This window comes from Rhinolophus sinicus, linkage group LG04 (assembly GCF_036562045.2).
Source record: "Rhinolophus sinicus isolate RSC01 linkage group LG04, ASM3656204v1, whole genome shotgun sequence".
Lineage (NCBI taxonomy): Eukaryota > Metazoa > Chordata > Mammalia > Chiroptera > Rhinolophidae > Rhinolophus > Rhinolophus sinicus.
The window spans coordinates 115,040,419-115,057,751 of record NC_133754.1 but is presented as its reverse complement, the minus strand read 5'-3'; the positions used below and the strand labels follow the sequence as shown (position 1 = coordinate 115,057,751).

General features: G+C 39.6%; 1 protein-coding gene and 1 long non-coding RNA gene across 2 annotated transcripts in view; both read right to left on the bottom strand.

Moving 5' to 3' along the window:
* LOC109439571 (zinc finger protein 510) overlaps positions 1 to 17,333 on the bottom strand; it is a 283,485-nt gene that overhangs the window by 187,085 nt on the left and 79,067 nt on the right. The window lies entirely within an intron of this gene.
* Positions 1 to 17,333, bottom strand: part of LOC141571232 (uncharacterized) — a 49,433-nt gene that overhangs the window by 24,451 nt on the left and 7,649 nt on the right. The window contains 1 exon segment of the mRNA XM_074331483.1: positions 4,902 to 5,048. Coding sequence (XP_074187584.1) covers positions 4,902 to 5,048 — 147 coding nt within the window.

Sequence of the window (17,333 nt, the reverse complement as noted above, 5' to 3'; positions counted from 1 at the left end):
CCACTGGTATTCAACATAGCACTCCTATGACACTATGCAAAGTGAAACAAGCCAGACACAAAAAATTAACTACTGAATAAATCCACTTGTATTTACCTAGAGTATTCAAATTTACAGAGACAGGAAGTAGAACAGTGGCTAATAGAGGTTTGGGGGAGGAAGGAATGGGGAGTTAGCGTGCAATGGATAGCTTTAGTTGTGAAGATGAAAAAGTTCCGGAGATAAATGTTGGTGAGGGTTGCACAACAATGTGAATATATCAAATGCTACAGAACTCTATACTTAAAAATAGTGATCATGGTAAATTTATGTTATGTATATTTTACCAAAAAAAATTGTATTACAGCTAATAAAAAATAAAAATTCACTCTTAATGAAAACCCTCCCACAAAGAATACTCCAGGTTCAGAATACTTCAGTGTTAGAGGGGGTATAGCTCAGTGGTAGAGAATTTGACAGCACAATGCTTCTGTGGTGAATTCTGCTAAGTATTTAAGAAAGAAATAATATCAATTCTATTCAATCTCTTCTAGAAAATTGTAGAAATTGTTTGACTCCCTTTATAAATATTACCATGATATCAGCTCTTTGAGACATTACATCTACAAATAGCCTCTAAATATATAGGTGCAAATATCCTTAAGTGTAGTAAACCACATACAGAAATATAAAAAATATAATATAGTATGAACAACTTGGGTTCATCCCAGAATTCAAGTTTAGTTGAACATTAAACAAAATCAATGTAATTCACAATATAATTTGAATACAAAAGAAAAAACATGCAACTATCTCAATAGAAAAAGAACATCTGACAAATTCAATGATGATTATCAAGTAATAAAAAAATAGTTTCAGCAGACTAGAGGACATCCTCAAATGGATGAAGGGCAGCTTTAAAAACCTACAGTTAAGTCAGTTAATTAATTATGTCATGGTGAAGAATGAATGCTTTACGTCTAAGATTAGAAACAAGACATGAATATCTTCTCTCACCACTTGTACACAATTTTATTTTGGTGGCCCAGGCCACTGACAAAACACAAAGAAATGAAGACATATAGTTTTAAAATGAAGAAGTAACATAGCGTTATTCACAGATAACATAATTGTGGATATAAAACATCTCTGGCAATCTCCAAAAGATCTTCTAGAATAAATAAGAATAATAAAGTTACAAAATGCAATGAATATAAATAAATCTATTGGATTTCTACACACTGCCAAGAAACAACTGCAAAGTGAAGCTGTAAATTACACACCGTTTATAGCATTAATTTCATAATATACATCTAAGTATGTGTAAAACATGCACAGTTAAAGTTACAAATCATTATATTAAAAAAAGTAAAGACTTATATGAAAAGGAGAGACACACTATCACTTTAATGGATCAAATATTCAATATTATTAAAATATAAATCCTTCCTAGACCATTCTAAAGACTTAAGACTACCACAACCAGGATTCCAAGCGAAACTCTTGAAGAAATTGATTAGAAATTCTAATAATTATATGGCAATGACAAAGAATCTATAATAATCAAAATAACTTTCAAATGAAAAACATATTTGGAGGACTAAATCCTCCTTATTTAATAACTTTCCACAACACTACATGATCAATTAGGTGCGTTACAGACACACAGAACCACTAAACGGAATAGAGTCAAGGGATAGAACTGCAAATATACGGTCAATTTTTTTTGACAAAGAAGCCAAGGCAGTTCAATGGAAAAATAATAATCCTTCCAGTAAATGGTGTCATTATAACTAGACACAGATATGGAAAAAGTGAACCACAACCCTTATTTCACAGCATACAAAAAAAAAATTCACTGCCAGTGAGTCATGGGCCTACATGTAAAATTGTAAAAATTCTTCAGGAAAACACAGGACAAAATTTTAATGACTTTGGATTAATCAAAAAATTCTTTAAAAAGAAAGAGAAACCATGAAATATAAAAGAAAAACAAATGATGTATTAAAAAACAAATAGAAAATTCTGCTCTTCAAAGACACAATTAAGAAAATAAAAGCAAAAAACAGATAGGCAGAAAACTTAGTAAAATATTCATCTAATAATGGTCTTTTACTTAGATTATATTAAGAACTCTGTCAACTCAGTTTAACTATTAAAAAATACGGTTTCTTTAAAAACGGGCTAAAGATATGAACACCTCAAAAGGCAAAATATATGCATGGCCAAAAGTATGAGAAGAGATGTTCAACTTCATTAGTCATCAGGAAAATACAAATTAAAACCCAGAAAATACAAAGACATCCACTGTCTTAAAAACAACAACAACAACAAACGTAACGGCCGCCATGGGAGCACACAGTGAGAAGCTGGCAGCCTGCAGCCCAGAAGTGGGTCTCCACCAGACATCGAGTCTACTGGGGCTATGATCCTGGACTTCCAGCCTCCACAACTGTGAAAAATCAACATTTGTTTACTAAAAACAAAAACAAAAAACCATAGTGACCTCCAATCCCACATGTTGGTGAGGATGTATGGCAACCATAACTATCAGACACTGCTAACGGGCATGCACACTGGCACAGCCACTTTGGAAACATCGGGCAGGTTCCTATAAAGTGACCATAAGAACAACAATACCATCCTTCGGAATATTTACACAAGAGAAATGAAAACAAATGTCTGAACAAAACTTGTACTTAAATGGACACTGCAGCTCTATTCCTAACATACAAATAAGGAAAAACCTATGTGTCTATCAACAGGTATAAGGATAACAAATTGTGGTATATGCATTCAAAGAAATACTACCTAGGAATACAAAAAATGGTGAGATACATGAAAGAATGCATGAATCTCAAAACCTAAGTGAAACAAAGAAATGGAAAGAAATTCTGTGTTCTCCGACAGGAAGACTCAACATAGTTAAAATGGCCATATTACCTCACGCAATATATGGATTTAATGCAATCTCCATCAAAATCCAAAAGGCTTTTTTTTTTTTAAGGAAAAGAACCAAAATAATCATCAGATTTGTATGGAACCACAAGAGACCCTGATTAGCCAAAGCACTCCTGAGAAAAAAGAAGAAAGCTGGACGGATCACACTCCCTACTTCAAAATATACTACAAAGAGACAATAATCAAAACAGCATGGTATTGGCAGAAAAACTGGAAAAGAAATGACAGCCCACAAATAAAACCACATATATATGGGCAAATAATTTTCAACAAAAGAGGCAAAAACATACAATGGAGCAAAGAAAGCTTCTTCAATAAATGGTGCTGGGAAAATTGGAAAGCGACATGCAAAAGAATGAAACTAGATTGCTATTAGACACCATACACCAAAACTCACTCAAAATGGATCAAAGACCTAAATGTAACACCTGAAACAATTAAGTACATAGAAGAAAACACAGGTACTAAACTTATGGACCCAGATCTTAGAGAGGATGTTATGCATTTCCTCTCAAAGGCAAGAAATACATGCTAAAATAAATAAACAAAACTATATCAAACAAAAAAGATTTTACATAGCAAAAGAAACCATCAACAAAACAATGAGGCACCCAACCAAATGGGAGAAGACATTTGCAAAAATGCCCCTAATAAGGGATTAATATCCAAAATATATAAAGACTCATATTATTCAACGAATATTAATAAAAACAAGCAATCCAATTAAAAAATGGGCTGAAGACTTGAACAGACACTCCTCCCAAGACATACAAATGACTGGCAGATATATAAAATGATGCTCAACTTCACTAGCTATTACGGAAATGCAAATCAAAACCACAATGCCATACCACCTCACACCTGTTAGAAATACTATCATCAACAAATAATAAAAAGTGCTGAAGAGGTTGTGGGAGAAAAAGGAACCCTCTTACACTGCTGGTGGAAATGTGAATTGGTACAGGCATACTGAAAACACAATGGAGGTTCCTTAAAAAACTAAGAATACAATTACCACGTTACCCAGCAATCTCTCTTCTGAGTATGTTCCCCAAATATCTGAAAATATTTATCTGTAAAGATATATGTACCCTTATGTTCACTGCAGTATTATTCACAGTGGCAAAGACCTGGAAACAAACAAAGTGTCCTTCGATATATGATTGGATAAAGAAGACCTAGTACGTATATACAATGGATTCCTCATGAGAAAAGATGAAATACTGTCATTTGCGACAAAATGGATGGATCTTGAGATTATCATGCTAAGTGAAGTAAATTAAACAGAAAAAGTCAAGAACCATATGACTTCACTCATGTATAGCATATGAAACTGAAAACAAAAAACGTACAAGACAAAAAAAAAAGTGAAACAAACAAAAACTCAGACAGACAACACTATGGTGGTTACCAGAAGGAAAGGCGGATCAGAAAAGCGTAAAGACAGGTCAAATATATGGTGACTAAAGGAGATTAGATTTTGGGTGGTGAAGACGCAATGGAAATTACAAACGATATATTATAGACTTGTATATTTGAAAGCTATCTAACTTTATTAACCAATTTCACCTCAATAAATTTAATAAAATTAAAAACAGTTAAGTAAAAGATGAAAGAAAAGAGAGTAAATACTGTATCATGTACATAAAATTTTAGAAAGGCACAATTATTGCAACAGAAAGTACTTCAGTGGTTGACAGGATCCAGGGAGACAGATGGGAGGAGAAAAATTACTGCAAAGTGCTACAAGGAAGCTTTCTGGGATGTCCAAAGTATTTTGTATCAGTATTTTGGTGGTTGTGACGACCTAGACACTTCCAAAACTCATCAAATTATACACTGAAAATTACTGACTTTTACTGTCTGTCAATTCCACACCAATAAAGGTAATCTGAATTTTAAAGGAGAGAGAGAAAACAGAATTGCAGTCCAGAGGGAGTCAGGTGGTGAGGTCTGCTCACCCACAGAGACGAGATAGCTGTAGTTCTCCAACATCACATCTCTGTAGAGGGCCCGCTGAGCAGGGCCTAGGTGCTGCCACTCCTCCTGGGTGAACTCCACAGTCACGTCCTTGAAGGACACTGAGGCCTGTAACAGCATATTTCTAACTGAAGCACAAGGGTTCAGAAACAGCTGACATGGCAAATACCTTTGAAAACTAATTTGTATCAGGATTACTGTTGAGAATTTAAAACAAAATTTTGTAACAGATGCCTACTATGGCCCTATCACTGTCTTACACTTTGAAGGTACTCACATAACTGGTAAATGCTGATGCCACTGTGACATAAGGGAAAATACATATACAGATGCTCTGACTAATGATGATTCGACTAAAACTTTTTTTTACCATTATGATGCTGTGAAAATGATACGTCTAATAAATTACATGAGATATTAAACACTTCATTACAAAATTGGCTTGTGTTAGATGATGTTGCCAAGCTGGTGGCTAATGTAAGTATTCTGAGCATGATGAACGGAGACTAAGCTATGATGGTCGGTAGGTTAGCTGTACTAACTCCATTTCTGACTTATGGTATTTTCAACTTACAAAGGATTTATCAGGATGTAACCCCATCCTAAGCAGAGGAGCATCTGGATATATGGGTTTCTGCCCCTGGTTCCCGGCACAGAGCTCCTAAAACCCTTGTAAATTCCCAAGTGATAGGAGCACCTGGAGCATCCTTTGTTTTAATGAGGTGACTGTGGTGGGCTCCAGGATGGGCTCTGGTCACCAGAGAGACCAATGGGAAGGGTGCAATTTTCAGCCCTGCCTCCCACTTCTCTAGAGGGGAGAGAGAGGGGATGAAAATAAAGTTAGTAAGTGATCATGACTACAGGATGACTCTTCCGAAACCCCCTAAAGGATACATTTGGAGAGCTTCTGGGTTAGTAAACATAACAGCCACGTATAAGGAGAAGGATTCACCCCAACTCTATGGGGACAGAATCTCCTGTGCTCAGGACCCTCTCATAGTTCACACTATCTTTCATCTTGCTGTTCACCTGTACCCTATACCATGTCCTTTAATAAATAGGTAAATGCCTTTCCCTCAGTTCAGTGAGCTGCTCTAGCAAATTAATCAAACCCAAGGAGGGGTCCTGGGAACGTCAGATGTACAGCCCACAGGTCAGAAGCACAGGTGACAACTGGGATTTGCAGTTGGTACCTGAAGTGGGGTGGGAGCAGTCCTGTAGAACTGAATCCTTTACCTTTGGGATCTGATGCTATCACCAGGTAGATGGTGTCAGATGAATTAAACTGAAAGACGCCCACCTGGTGTTGGAGACAGTTGTTTGGTGGGGAAACTAAACTACCCATTTGGTGACCAGAAGTAGCAGAAGTAAATATTCCACGTGAGTAGTAAAGGAGACATACAGGAGGGAAGACTACTGGGTTTCTCTAACTCATCCATAAGCTGAGGTAGAAGAACAAAAGTAAGGGGATGGGCAGAGCGTCATGGTGAGGCAGATGTTCTCCATTTGCATTCAAGATGTCTATCAACATAGGGATGGAATTATATACTGCAGTGTTGGTCACATGACTTTGGACATAAAAGGGAGGTCTAAAATTGATATACAGAGCCACTGCAACCACACAGAAAATCAGAGCACATTTTAAAGATAGAAAGGTAGATTCTAAAACTTTTAGGAGGAGGTAAAGGATTTCCACTATCCAATACAATAATGAAAACAGAACAAGGTTGGGAGATTCACAATACTGATTTCAAGACTCACTTTAAAGCAACAATAATCAGACCAGTATAATATTAGCAAAAGGATTGACACACATCAACAGAAGAGAATACTGACTCGAGAAACAGAAATACAAATAATGAAGAATCAAATGATTCCTAACAAAGGTACAAAGCAATTCCATGGAGAAGATATATTCTTTTCAAGAAATGTTGCTGATATTATCAAATATACATCAACAAAAATAAATAATCTTGATTTATACCTTGCACCATAAAAGTCAATTCAAAAAGATCACAGACTGTAATTATAAAACTTACAAAAACAGGAAAGAAAATCATTGTGACTGGTTTAGTAAGATTTTTTTACATATCACAAAAAAATGGTAACTAATAAAAGAAAAAGATAAAAATTTGGAACGTGTTATTGATTAAACACTTCTGCTCTTTGAAAGATACATGGTAAGAGAAACATATAAAAGAGACCTATGATCTTTAATAAATGGATTTGATACTCAAAATCTTCACACAAAATCCTCATGCAAAAAACAAGAAATTTTTATCATATAAAATACAGGGTAAAAAAACATTACACAAAGGAAAAAAAACACACGAAAGTATCACATTCTTTGTCTCAGGCTAATCTGACAATAACAGTATAATGGGATAGGAACACAGGAAAAGGACATGATAGGCTCACCTAAATGTGAGACAGATACTAATTTATAAGTATAAGCAGAGAGATCCCAGCCACCTCACCAGTAAGTAGAGTGTATACAGGAAATCAACAATGAATTAATTTCAGAAAATTCATTTTGCTGCTAACGATATTTATTGATTAAAGGAAATAAGCTACGTCTTTATTTCAACAGATGCAGAAATAGTACTTGACATAATTCAAACTACGTTCATGACTAAACTGAAATCTCAGCAAACTGGCAATTAGAGGGAATATAAGTATCAAAGGTTACCTAACAAGAGCAAACAGCAGACATCACAGTTAATGCTGAAACTGCTTATATTTTCTCTCAAAATTGGCTTTTTTTCTGCTTCTCCTTTTGCATTGAATATATGGACACTTAATAACCTCATACAGTAGTACCTCGCTTTTCTAACGTCTTCATTGAGGAACATTTCGGTTTACGACGCCGTAAACCCCGAAGTAAATGCTTCCGTTTCAAACACGCCTCGGAAGTGGAACATTTCACACAGCTTCCGCTGAGTGCAAGATCCTGAGGCCTAGCTGTCAGCTGTTTTCAAACATTTCAGAATTCGAAAGGTCTTCTGGAACACATTACGTTAAAAAACCGAGGTACCATTGTAAATCCATTACAATGCAAAGTGGGAAATGAACAGAGTTCACCTGAGGTGTGTTCATTCTGCTGCTCTGGGGAGAGTGTAGACAACTGGGGAGGATCGGCTGGGAGGCCAAGGAAGGACCCTGCAGGCGCGGCACCACCTGTCCACATGAGATGGGAAGCGGTCACGTGGACTAAACCACACAGCTTTTCATTGACTCAACTTCTCTCTGGTTAAACAACAACGTAGTTAATTTTCTGAATGATTCACATAAACAACTTAGTTACATTAAAGGACATACAGGATAAGGCACTGCTCTTTCACTAAAATTAACATGAAATACTCAGGCTGCATCACTGAACTCTTTTCCTATTAACACTGCTTACATCTCCAAGGAGAAAAACCACAGTACGCCCAATAAAAGGAATATGATGTTGTCGTGCGGGAGAACCTGCTCGCTGCGCCATTTGTCCTGCGGAGCGGCCTGCGGGGTCTCTGCTCCCGCTCCCCACACAAGAACGCAGGAAATGGTGAGGCCAAAAAGGAACACCCACGGAGCCATAGGTAGGGGAGTCATACCACTATGGTCTCACTGGAGGCTGGGCCCACCTGACGCGCGACCTGCCGTCAGGCTTTCCTCCAACCTACCGATGACTCTTCTCCACTCTCCTCCACTCTCCTCGGCTCCTCGGCAATCCTCGGCTCTCCTCAGTAGCCGCAGCAGTTATATTAGCGGACAATTGGCTAACTGGCCACATCTGACGGCCAACCAGCCCCAGCCGACAGCCATCTACCACCCAAGCCAGCACCTTTCCACGTGATGCCGAGAGCCTGTAAACTGCTTTCTGGGGCTCTGTCCCCACAGATGTGCTTGAAGGCAAGGAATGTTTTATTTTAGCTTTAATTGGATTGCATTTTCTCAAAAGGTCCTTTTTTATAAGATATTTTTGGAGACATACTTGGGAGATAGTGAACTGCACTTGTTTTCCTCCTGACTCTGTCACAAACTGCGTGTCCCTTGCCAAGTCACTGAACCTCCATGGTCCAAATTTTTAAAGCTTTCAAGAGTCAAAAGGACATCACCATGGAAAGCCTTCAGGAGTCATCGTTTTGGGATTCTGTGAGGTCAGGATAAGTCGATAATGTCACCAGGCACAGATGAGAGCAACACAGTGCTGTAAAGAGTGAAGAGCCAGGGGGCCACTGAGCAATAATGGGGACAGAATTTCCACCCGGTGTCTGGTTACCTCTTACCCTAGACCTCACCCTCACAAGCTCTATCACAAAGAGGCCTTCCCTGGGCAGCATACTCCTGGGCCACCCCAGCTCACCCCTCTATCAAAAGTGACCCAAATCCTCTACTGTCACACCAGTGTGGTGGCTACAGTATGTGGCAATATCTCCAAATCCGGGCAGAGGGTTCAAGAACTTCTGACCGTGCAAATTTAGGCCGTGCTGCTTCCTGCGTTCTTTTGCCTCAGCTTTGAAGCTCTGGTAAGGAGAGTAAAAACAGGGCTGTTCTCTTCCAGGGACCATTCCTGTTCCTGGAGCCCTCTTGATTCCTACATTACAGGAGCTGCTTTGTTCTGAAATAAATGTTTCTCAAAATCTCCATTGTTGCCTTTTATCTTTCCTTAGAAATATAGATAGGGTAGGAAGTAGGTTTATGGGTAAAAAGGGACAGAGCCTGTGAGGAAACTCGAAGGAATGAAGTTCAGGGAGGTCTAGAAGAGTGTCCGGCTCCCTTGTTCTGACATTATAACCCTCTCTACTAAGAACTGCTGACTTGGCCATAGGGTTAGTAAGATTTTTGTCCAGAGATATCCCATCTTTCCCTGATTGGTGGCCCTGAGAGTGGATGACAGCAACTTTAGTAGGGGCCTGGACTGCCTCAAGTAAGTGTAAAATCTCCTCTTTGTGTTTTATGGAGCTATTCTGGGAGGTTAGAAAGCCCCTTTCTTGCCAGAAGGCGGCACGAGCCGCCTAGGACACGTCCCACGTAGGACACGATGGGCATACTTTGAGTCAGTATAAATGATGACTCTTAGGTCTTTGGTTAGGAGTAAGGCTCTGGTTAATGCTATGAATTCGGCCTTCTGAACTCCCATCTCTATTACGGTAGTGGGAGAGACAATAGCATATCCTGCTCTTCTCTGTTCTTGGGATAAAGAGCTACTTCCATCTGTGAAACACATTTCATCAGGGTCCGAAAAGGGAGCATCTTCTAAATCCTCCCGAGCAGAGTGAGAAAAGTTTAGAAAATCAAGGATCTTGTGTTGGGTCGGGGAGGAGGGATCTGGTAAAAGGTAAAGGGTTTAAGGTATTGCAGTGTTTGATAGTTAAGTCCCGAGAGACTGAAAACAAGGTTTGGTATTGGGCAAGCCTGTTGTTTGACAGCCAGTGTGATGCCTTGGAGTTGAGGACATCTAAGGCCTGGTGTGGGGTAAACACAGTTAGTGGATGATTAAAGGTGAGCTTCTGAGCCTACTTTAATAGTGAGGCTAAACCGCAAGAACTCTGAGGCAGAAGGGTCAGCCTTTTGCCCCTGGGTCCAGCCTCTAGCGAGATAAGCAGCAGGCCTGGAATCTGAGCCTCGATTCTGCACAAGGAGCCCTGGGGCACTTCCCCTCCTCACAGAGACACAGAGTGAGAAGGGCTGGGGCAGATCTGAGAGAGCTAAGACAGGGGCTTCAGTTAGAGCCTCTGAAGGGGACAGCAGGGGCACTCGAGCTCTGCATTCCAGTCTCAGGGCTCTTGCTCCAGATCCTTAAGGGCCTCATACAGAGTCTTTGCTACCACCGACCCGAACTGTGGAATTCAGATGCGGCAGTAGCCAACCATTCCTCAGAAAGTTCGTAGCTGCCTCTTGGTGATTGGGTGCTCTAAAGGGTGATGAGTTCCTACTTCTCATTGCTAATCTGTCGTTGCCCAGGTGAAAGAATAAATCCTGAGTAAGTTACTTGCTGCTGAGAAATCTGAGCCTTTGGGGCTGATACACGGTATTCCCGTTGTGTTAGAAAATTTATTGTAGGCTGATATGAACTTTCCTTCTCTGGGCTACAAATTAGGTCATCAACATCTTACAGGATAGTAGCCCCAGGGAGGGAAATGTCCCGAAAATCTCCACTTAGATCGGTGCCAAAAGGGTGGACTGTCTTGTAAGCTTGTGGTACGACAGTATATTGAATGTGGCTCTGAGTGTGGGGGTCCGTGCAGGTGAAGTCAAATAAAAACTGAGACTGTGGATCTCGTGGTATACAAAAGAAGCCATCCTCTAAATCCAGAACAGTGAACCATTCGGAACCTGAGGTATTAGTCCTAATAGATATAATGGTTAGGGAATAAAGGATGAATTGCAGTTACTGCCTCACGGATTATCCTTAGATCTTGAAATAACCTGTATTGGCCAATGGCTTTTGACCAGTAACATGAGCATATTGCGAGGTGAATTGAAGGGAATTAAAAGCCCATGCCTGAAGAACTTGTTGATGGTAGGCTGAGTATTGAGGAAAGCCTACCTGTTAATGGTGCATTGGGGCTTACAGGGAAAATAGGTACTGGTTAGATGAGATGCTCTGACAGGAGTTTCCTGATCCCATACAATGGTGGTGACCTATTTTCTGATCTAGGGAGGGATCGGAGAGAGGTCGGGGTTAAATGCTTGAGAAGGAAAATAGGCTGCAGAGCGGCTATTAGAGTAGGGGTAGGAGAGATTTGGAGGGAAGCCTGTAGCTTCTGCATAATATCTCGTCCTGAAAAGGGGTATGGGGCACTGGGGTCTAATTAGAAAGCTATGTGTAAAAGTGAGGGACGCAAAGCAACGAGGTAAATGTAGAGTCTGTCTGCAGGTGGTGGGATTGCATGAATTCCTATTAGGAGGAGGCTGAAGGTAAGTTTGGGCCGAGGTCATGAATTAGAGCAGAGAATGTAGCTCCCATATTAAGATGAAAGATAACATTCTTATCTGCCTTGGCAAGCGTTATCCTGGCCTCAGCCTCTGTGATGTTGAGCACTGGAGCCTGGATGAATCCTGGGACCTGTTAGTCAAGGTGACAGTCGTCTGGCTCAGTCAACAATGACTAACATTGGCATCTGATTGGAGGAGCCGCCATATCAGCCTTTTAGGAGTTGAGATGGCCTCCTTCCTCGAGGGGAGAGGGGACAGTCCTTCCTTTTTGCAAAGGGGATATGGGCCAGGGAGTCCCTGTTGGCTAGGTGTCATGTTGATGTCCGAGTGGACAGTGTCCCAGGGGTAATGTGTGTGGCTTGGGGAGCTGGAAGAAGATGCATGGAGCTGGAGGCAAAGTAGACATACTTTATTTACAAGCTTCCTGGGACACAGCCAGGGGTTTCTCACTGCTGCACACAGCTGGACATTCTCAGGTTACAACCTGAACCCAGTAGCAGCCTCATAATTCATAGCAGCCTAGCTCAGCAGTTGCCTTTGGGCACGGGCCCCATAGCTCCATTGCTCGGCAGCCCCATTCAATACAGCCCATGGTCTCTACCGGGTACACTCCCCTTTTCCCCCCACCTATCCCCTAAAATGGCTGGAACCCTTTATACCCTAGAGACAAAATGGCACACAGCCAAGGTGCTTACATAGCATACACACAAACATCTTCAGGATAGACAGCGCTTGTTGACACATCAAGAAATTCCTTCTTTCTACCCATTTAATTGTATTTTTCCCCTTTCTCATCAATACCCCTTGCTTTGCCCCGAAATGGAAACTATATTCTGTTTCTGCCTAAATCAGAGCTTCACAAATAGCTACTCGTTTGGATCTCAAATAAATGTCTGTTGACTGTCACTTTGGTGTTTACTTTTAAGTTAATAGTTCATAAATGATTGCGTAAAAAAGTCAAAGAATTACTCCAAATAATGCATCAATAAAAATTCTAGGGCCATGCATGTGTCTGTTTTTATTGGGAGAGGTACAAGGAGATGGAGGAGGAGAAACAATGGAATTAACTGGGCAACTTTCTCACAGCTCCTCTCTTCCATTTAGGTTACATAATATATAGCAACATGAGTGTGTCAAGGCAGCAATCTTCCGAATTCCTCAGCCAAGGGACAGGATGGGATTTCACCCCCTTTTTAACTCATTAACTCATTTAACTCATTTCACTGATGAAAACTGCTCAAAGACCCTGTATCCCAGGGTCTTTCACAGACCCAGAAATAGAATTCATATGGACTACCCAACACCTCCACTCAGGGTTCAAGGATTGGTTCTTGCCTCTCCTTGTGCTTTGCTTGTGTTCTGTCCTCAGAAGCAATGGTGCCCACGTCCCAGTTTCCCAATTCTCATCAACCCACGGTGTTGGGAAACACACCTGTGTCACTACGTTAGAATGCCATGCCTGGCACAGCCCTGCAACAAAATGCAGGTGTCCAAGCAGCTTTTCCTCAAGGACACTGTGGCCAACCAGGGGTCTCTCTAGGTGACTCCTGGGGCACCCCCTTCTGGGTAAAATCTCAAACAGCTCTCAACAGGATCCAATGGGTACCCTCTGGTCAAGACTCAAACAGATTCCTCCAAACCTCTCCCCAGAATGAATCAATACCCTATAAATAAAGAGGCCCTCCAAGGTATCAAGCCCATAATAAAAGATTATAAGGCTCAGGGACTCATTATCTCCTGTACAGATCCATAAGGCCGGGAGGAGAGATGACCATTCATGTTTAAGGCTCAGATAACATTCTCTAGTGGAGGAAAGGGTGTTGGGAGCGTCCTCTGGACATGTGCCAGCAAAGAAGGAAAAAGGGAAAGGCCTGGGTTCCACATCACTAGGACTCTGCCTCTGGGTCTCCCAGGAATGAATTTCCGCCCACTGGTTAAGTTACTTCTACCTTATGGATACCTGACTGAGATGAAATGAAATGCTATTCCAACCAGAAGTTTTAAATATTTATTTAAGGCGGTGTAATGTTCTAAATATTTTGGCAAACACTTAACATTCTGCAAAATATGAATAAAGGATTTTCTCTATAATGCAAATGATTACAATGGTAGATTAAACATTCTCATGATCAGAACAAATAAAAAGATGGTTGCACAAAAGGAAAGGGTATCAGGAAAATATTGGACACAGGAGCCAATCTGAATGAACATCAGCTGGCTTTATCTAAGCTGATTTGACCATCAAAACAAAATAAAACTAGTAATACTAGTTAAGGACTATAAGCTACTGCTTTAAACAAAAATCTGAGTCTATAGAAACATAAATTTAAAATTCTGGAAAAAGGAAAACCGTTTCATACCATAATGAGGACATGAAGAATACTGAAAATAGTAGCATGATTTTGCCAACTATGGTAAAAGTATATAATAACTGAATGTTTCTGTCCTCCCCAAATTCATCTCTTGAAATCTTATCACGAAGGTGCTGGGATTTGGAGGTGGAGGCCTTTGAAGAGATGAAGTCATTAGGCCAGAGCCCTTCTTAAAGAGACCCTGAAGAGATCCGTTGTTCCTTTCACCATGTGAGCTCACCTGAAGAAGATGGCTATCTACGAACCAGGAAGTGGAGCCTCACCAGACACCAAAAGTACCACCCCCTTGATTTGGAACTGCCACTTTCCAGAACTGTGGGAAACCAGTATTTGTTAAAGCTAACCAATCTATGGTATTTTCGTTATGATAGCCTGAAGGGACTAGGATAGTTCTCTTATGTCTAGTGAGGAGCTTCCTGAGGAAATCCCATGTTCATCAGCTTAATAAATTGTGGCCCCCTTCTCTGAGTGCTGCGATCTCTCCTAGACCCTGACTTTTAACTTTCCCTACATTCATCATCTTTATGATTTCTCCCCTGTGAGTTAGTTCTCTGATGTTCTCAAAGTGTGATTTCTGGCTGAAAGCATTCCAAGTTTCATAACATTTACAGGGCTTTTCATGTGTGTGAGTTCTTTTAGGTAATGCAAGATTTGATGTTTGGATGAAAGTTTTTCCATATTCATTACAATCATGTCAAAATGAGTTTTCCAACGTTCCTTGAGGTTTGATTTCTGGTGGAAATCTTACCTATTTCAACAGTTATAAGGTTTCTCCCTGGTATGATCAAGGAGATCAAAATATGCCACTTTGGCAAAAGGATTGCTATGAGCGAAAGCAACTGAAAAACGGTAGACAGAAAACCCTTTTCCCTCCAACTTCATGTGACAAATGTCAGGGCATAAGTCTCCCTTCATAAAATTGTTCCCCATCCCTCTCTGGTATAAGCAAAAGTAGACAACTCGTATCATTGGAGATGGCACCAAGCAATATCTGCATAAACAAATCTTAATGAAATAACACTCTTCTCCCATTGATTTCTCTGAATATTTGGAACACAAATGTCCAAGAGGAAGTGTAAAAGTAAATGGAGGAAAAGCCATCTTTCCACCTAAATGGGATTCATTGCTGTATTGTGGCTCTGGTACTTTGGTTTTTATTACTGCTATTCAAAACTAAATAATTTTTGACCAGAGTATCCTCAGTATTACCTTTTTAATATGCTCACTCCTGTTCTTAAAACCAATTTTAACCATGTCCCATACTTAACTCTACTTCTATGCAGTTTTTAACATACGTGTTTTCTAACAATTGTGAGAACCTTAAGGGTCACCAGTTTCTACTGAGTCCTAGAAAGTTTGGAAATATCCTTTATGTTTAGCTATCATTAAAAAAATATTATGTATATTTGACTATTACCCTACTGCCACCCATATGCCATGAAAGCATGTCAGGCTTAGCTAAACACCTAAGATGATGCATAGCCCAGTACACACTCAAAACCCCAAAAAGATGAAAGAATTAAGAGACATCCTGCTGGAAAATTTAGTTTTACATGACCTGTATTACTTTATGTGTTCAAACTATCATTCCACAAATCTACAAGTCCACAGTACTTTCTACCATCTTCTGGTCCAGCCTATTTTCTTCTACAATTGTTCATTTCAAAAAAAAATCTGGTACTCACATTCTTTTCTGACTTCCCTGTAGATCCACTTTGAAACACTCATACTCTAGCTATCATTCACTATTTACACACTCAAATTGAAATATTACCTAGCCATAAACCTAAAATTCCACTCATAGGATCCGTATTGCTAACAATCCCAAAACACTGATGAAAGCAATCAAAGAAGATCTAAATAAGTGGAGAAATGCACTATGTCATGAATTTGAAGACTCAGTCTAGGAAATCTAATTTTGGTTAACTACCAAAATTATTCTATCAATTTAATACAAGTCCTACCAAAATCCCAGTAAAATTGTTTATACACAAGCATGTTCTCAACTTCATGTGAAAAGAAAAAGACACAACAGCTATAACAATTTTGTAAAAGAGGAATACAATTTACCTTATGTTCAGCCTTATTAAGTAGCTATAGTAATCAAGACAGTGTAGTATTAACAGAGAAATGAAAATATAGACCAATGAAACAAAAATAGAACCAAAAAATAGATCAACACAGGAACAGCCAAATGATTTCTCACAAAGGTGTAAAAGCAATTCAATGCAAGAATAGTCTTTTCAATAAATGATGCTCAACAATTGGGCCACCATGGACAAAATAATTAATGTTGGCCTATACCCATCATGTACAAATACTAATGCAAGATGTGTCATGGATTTAGATGTAAAGCATGAAACTATAAAATTGGAAAGGAAAAACAGAAGAAACATATGGAAACCTGGGTCTAGACATGGAGTTTTGGACATAAGAAAAAAAAACATCCAGTTTTAGAAATGTACGAAATTGGATGTCATCAAAATTGCAAATGTTTGGTGTGACTGGATGGCTCAATTGGTTAGAGCGCGAGCTCTTGTGTTAGCTCTTAACAACAATGTTCCTGGTTCAATTCCCGCATGGGATGGTGGGCTGTTCCCCTTAAAACTAAAGATTGAAAACGGCAACTGGACTTGGAGCTGAGCTGGGCCCTCCAAAACTAGACAACGAATTGACTTTGAGCTGATGGGACCTGGAGAAACACACTGTTCCCCAATATTCCACAATAAGATTAAAAAAGAGAGAGAGAAAAAATTAAAAATGTTTCTGCAATGAACAATGAAAGACATTGTTAAGAGTATGAAAGCTGGCTACAGACTGACAGATGAAATGGGCAAAAGACACAACAGGTATTTCCCAAAAGGTAATATTTATGTAGCAAATAAGTCCATGAAAAGTCATCCAACATTATTAGCCATCAAGGAAAGCAAATTAGAGCACTACAAGACATCTGCTCACCAACTGGAACAGCTAAAATTAGAGATAACAAATGCTGATGATGTTGAAAAAAAAAAATAGATCTCTCATACACTAAAGGTAGAAATGGAAAATAGCACAGGCTCTCTGGAAAATTAGTGGCAATTTCTCATATAACTAAACATATACATACCACACGAA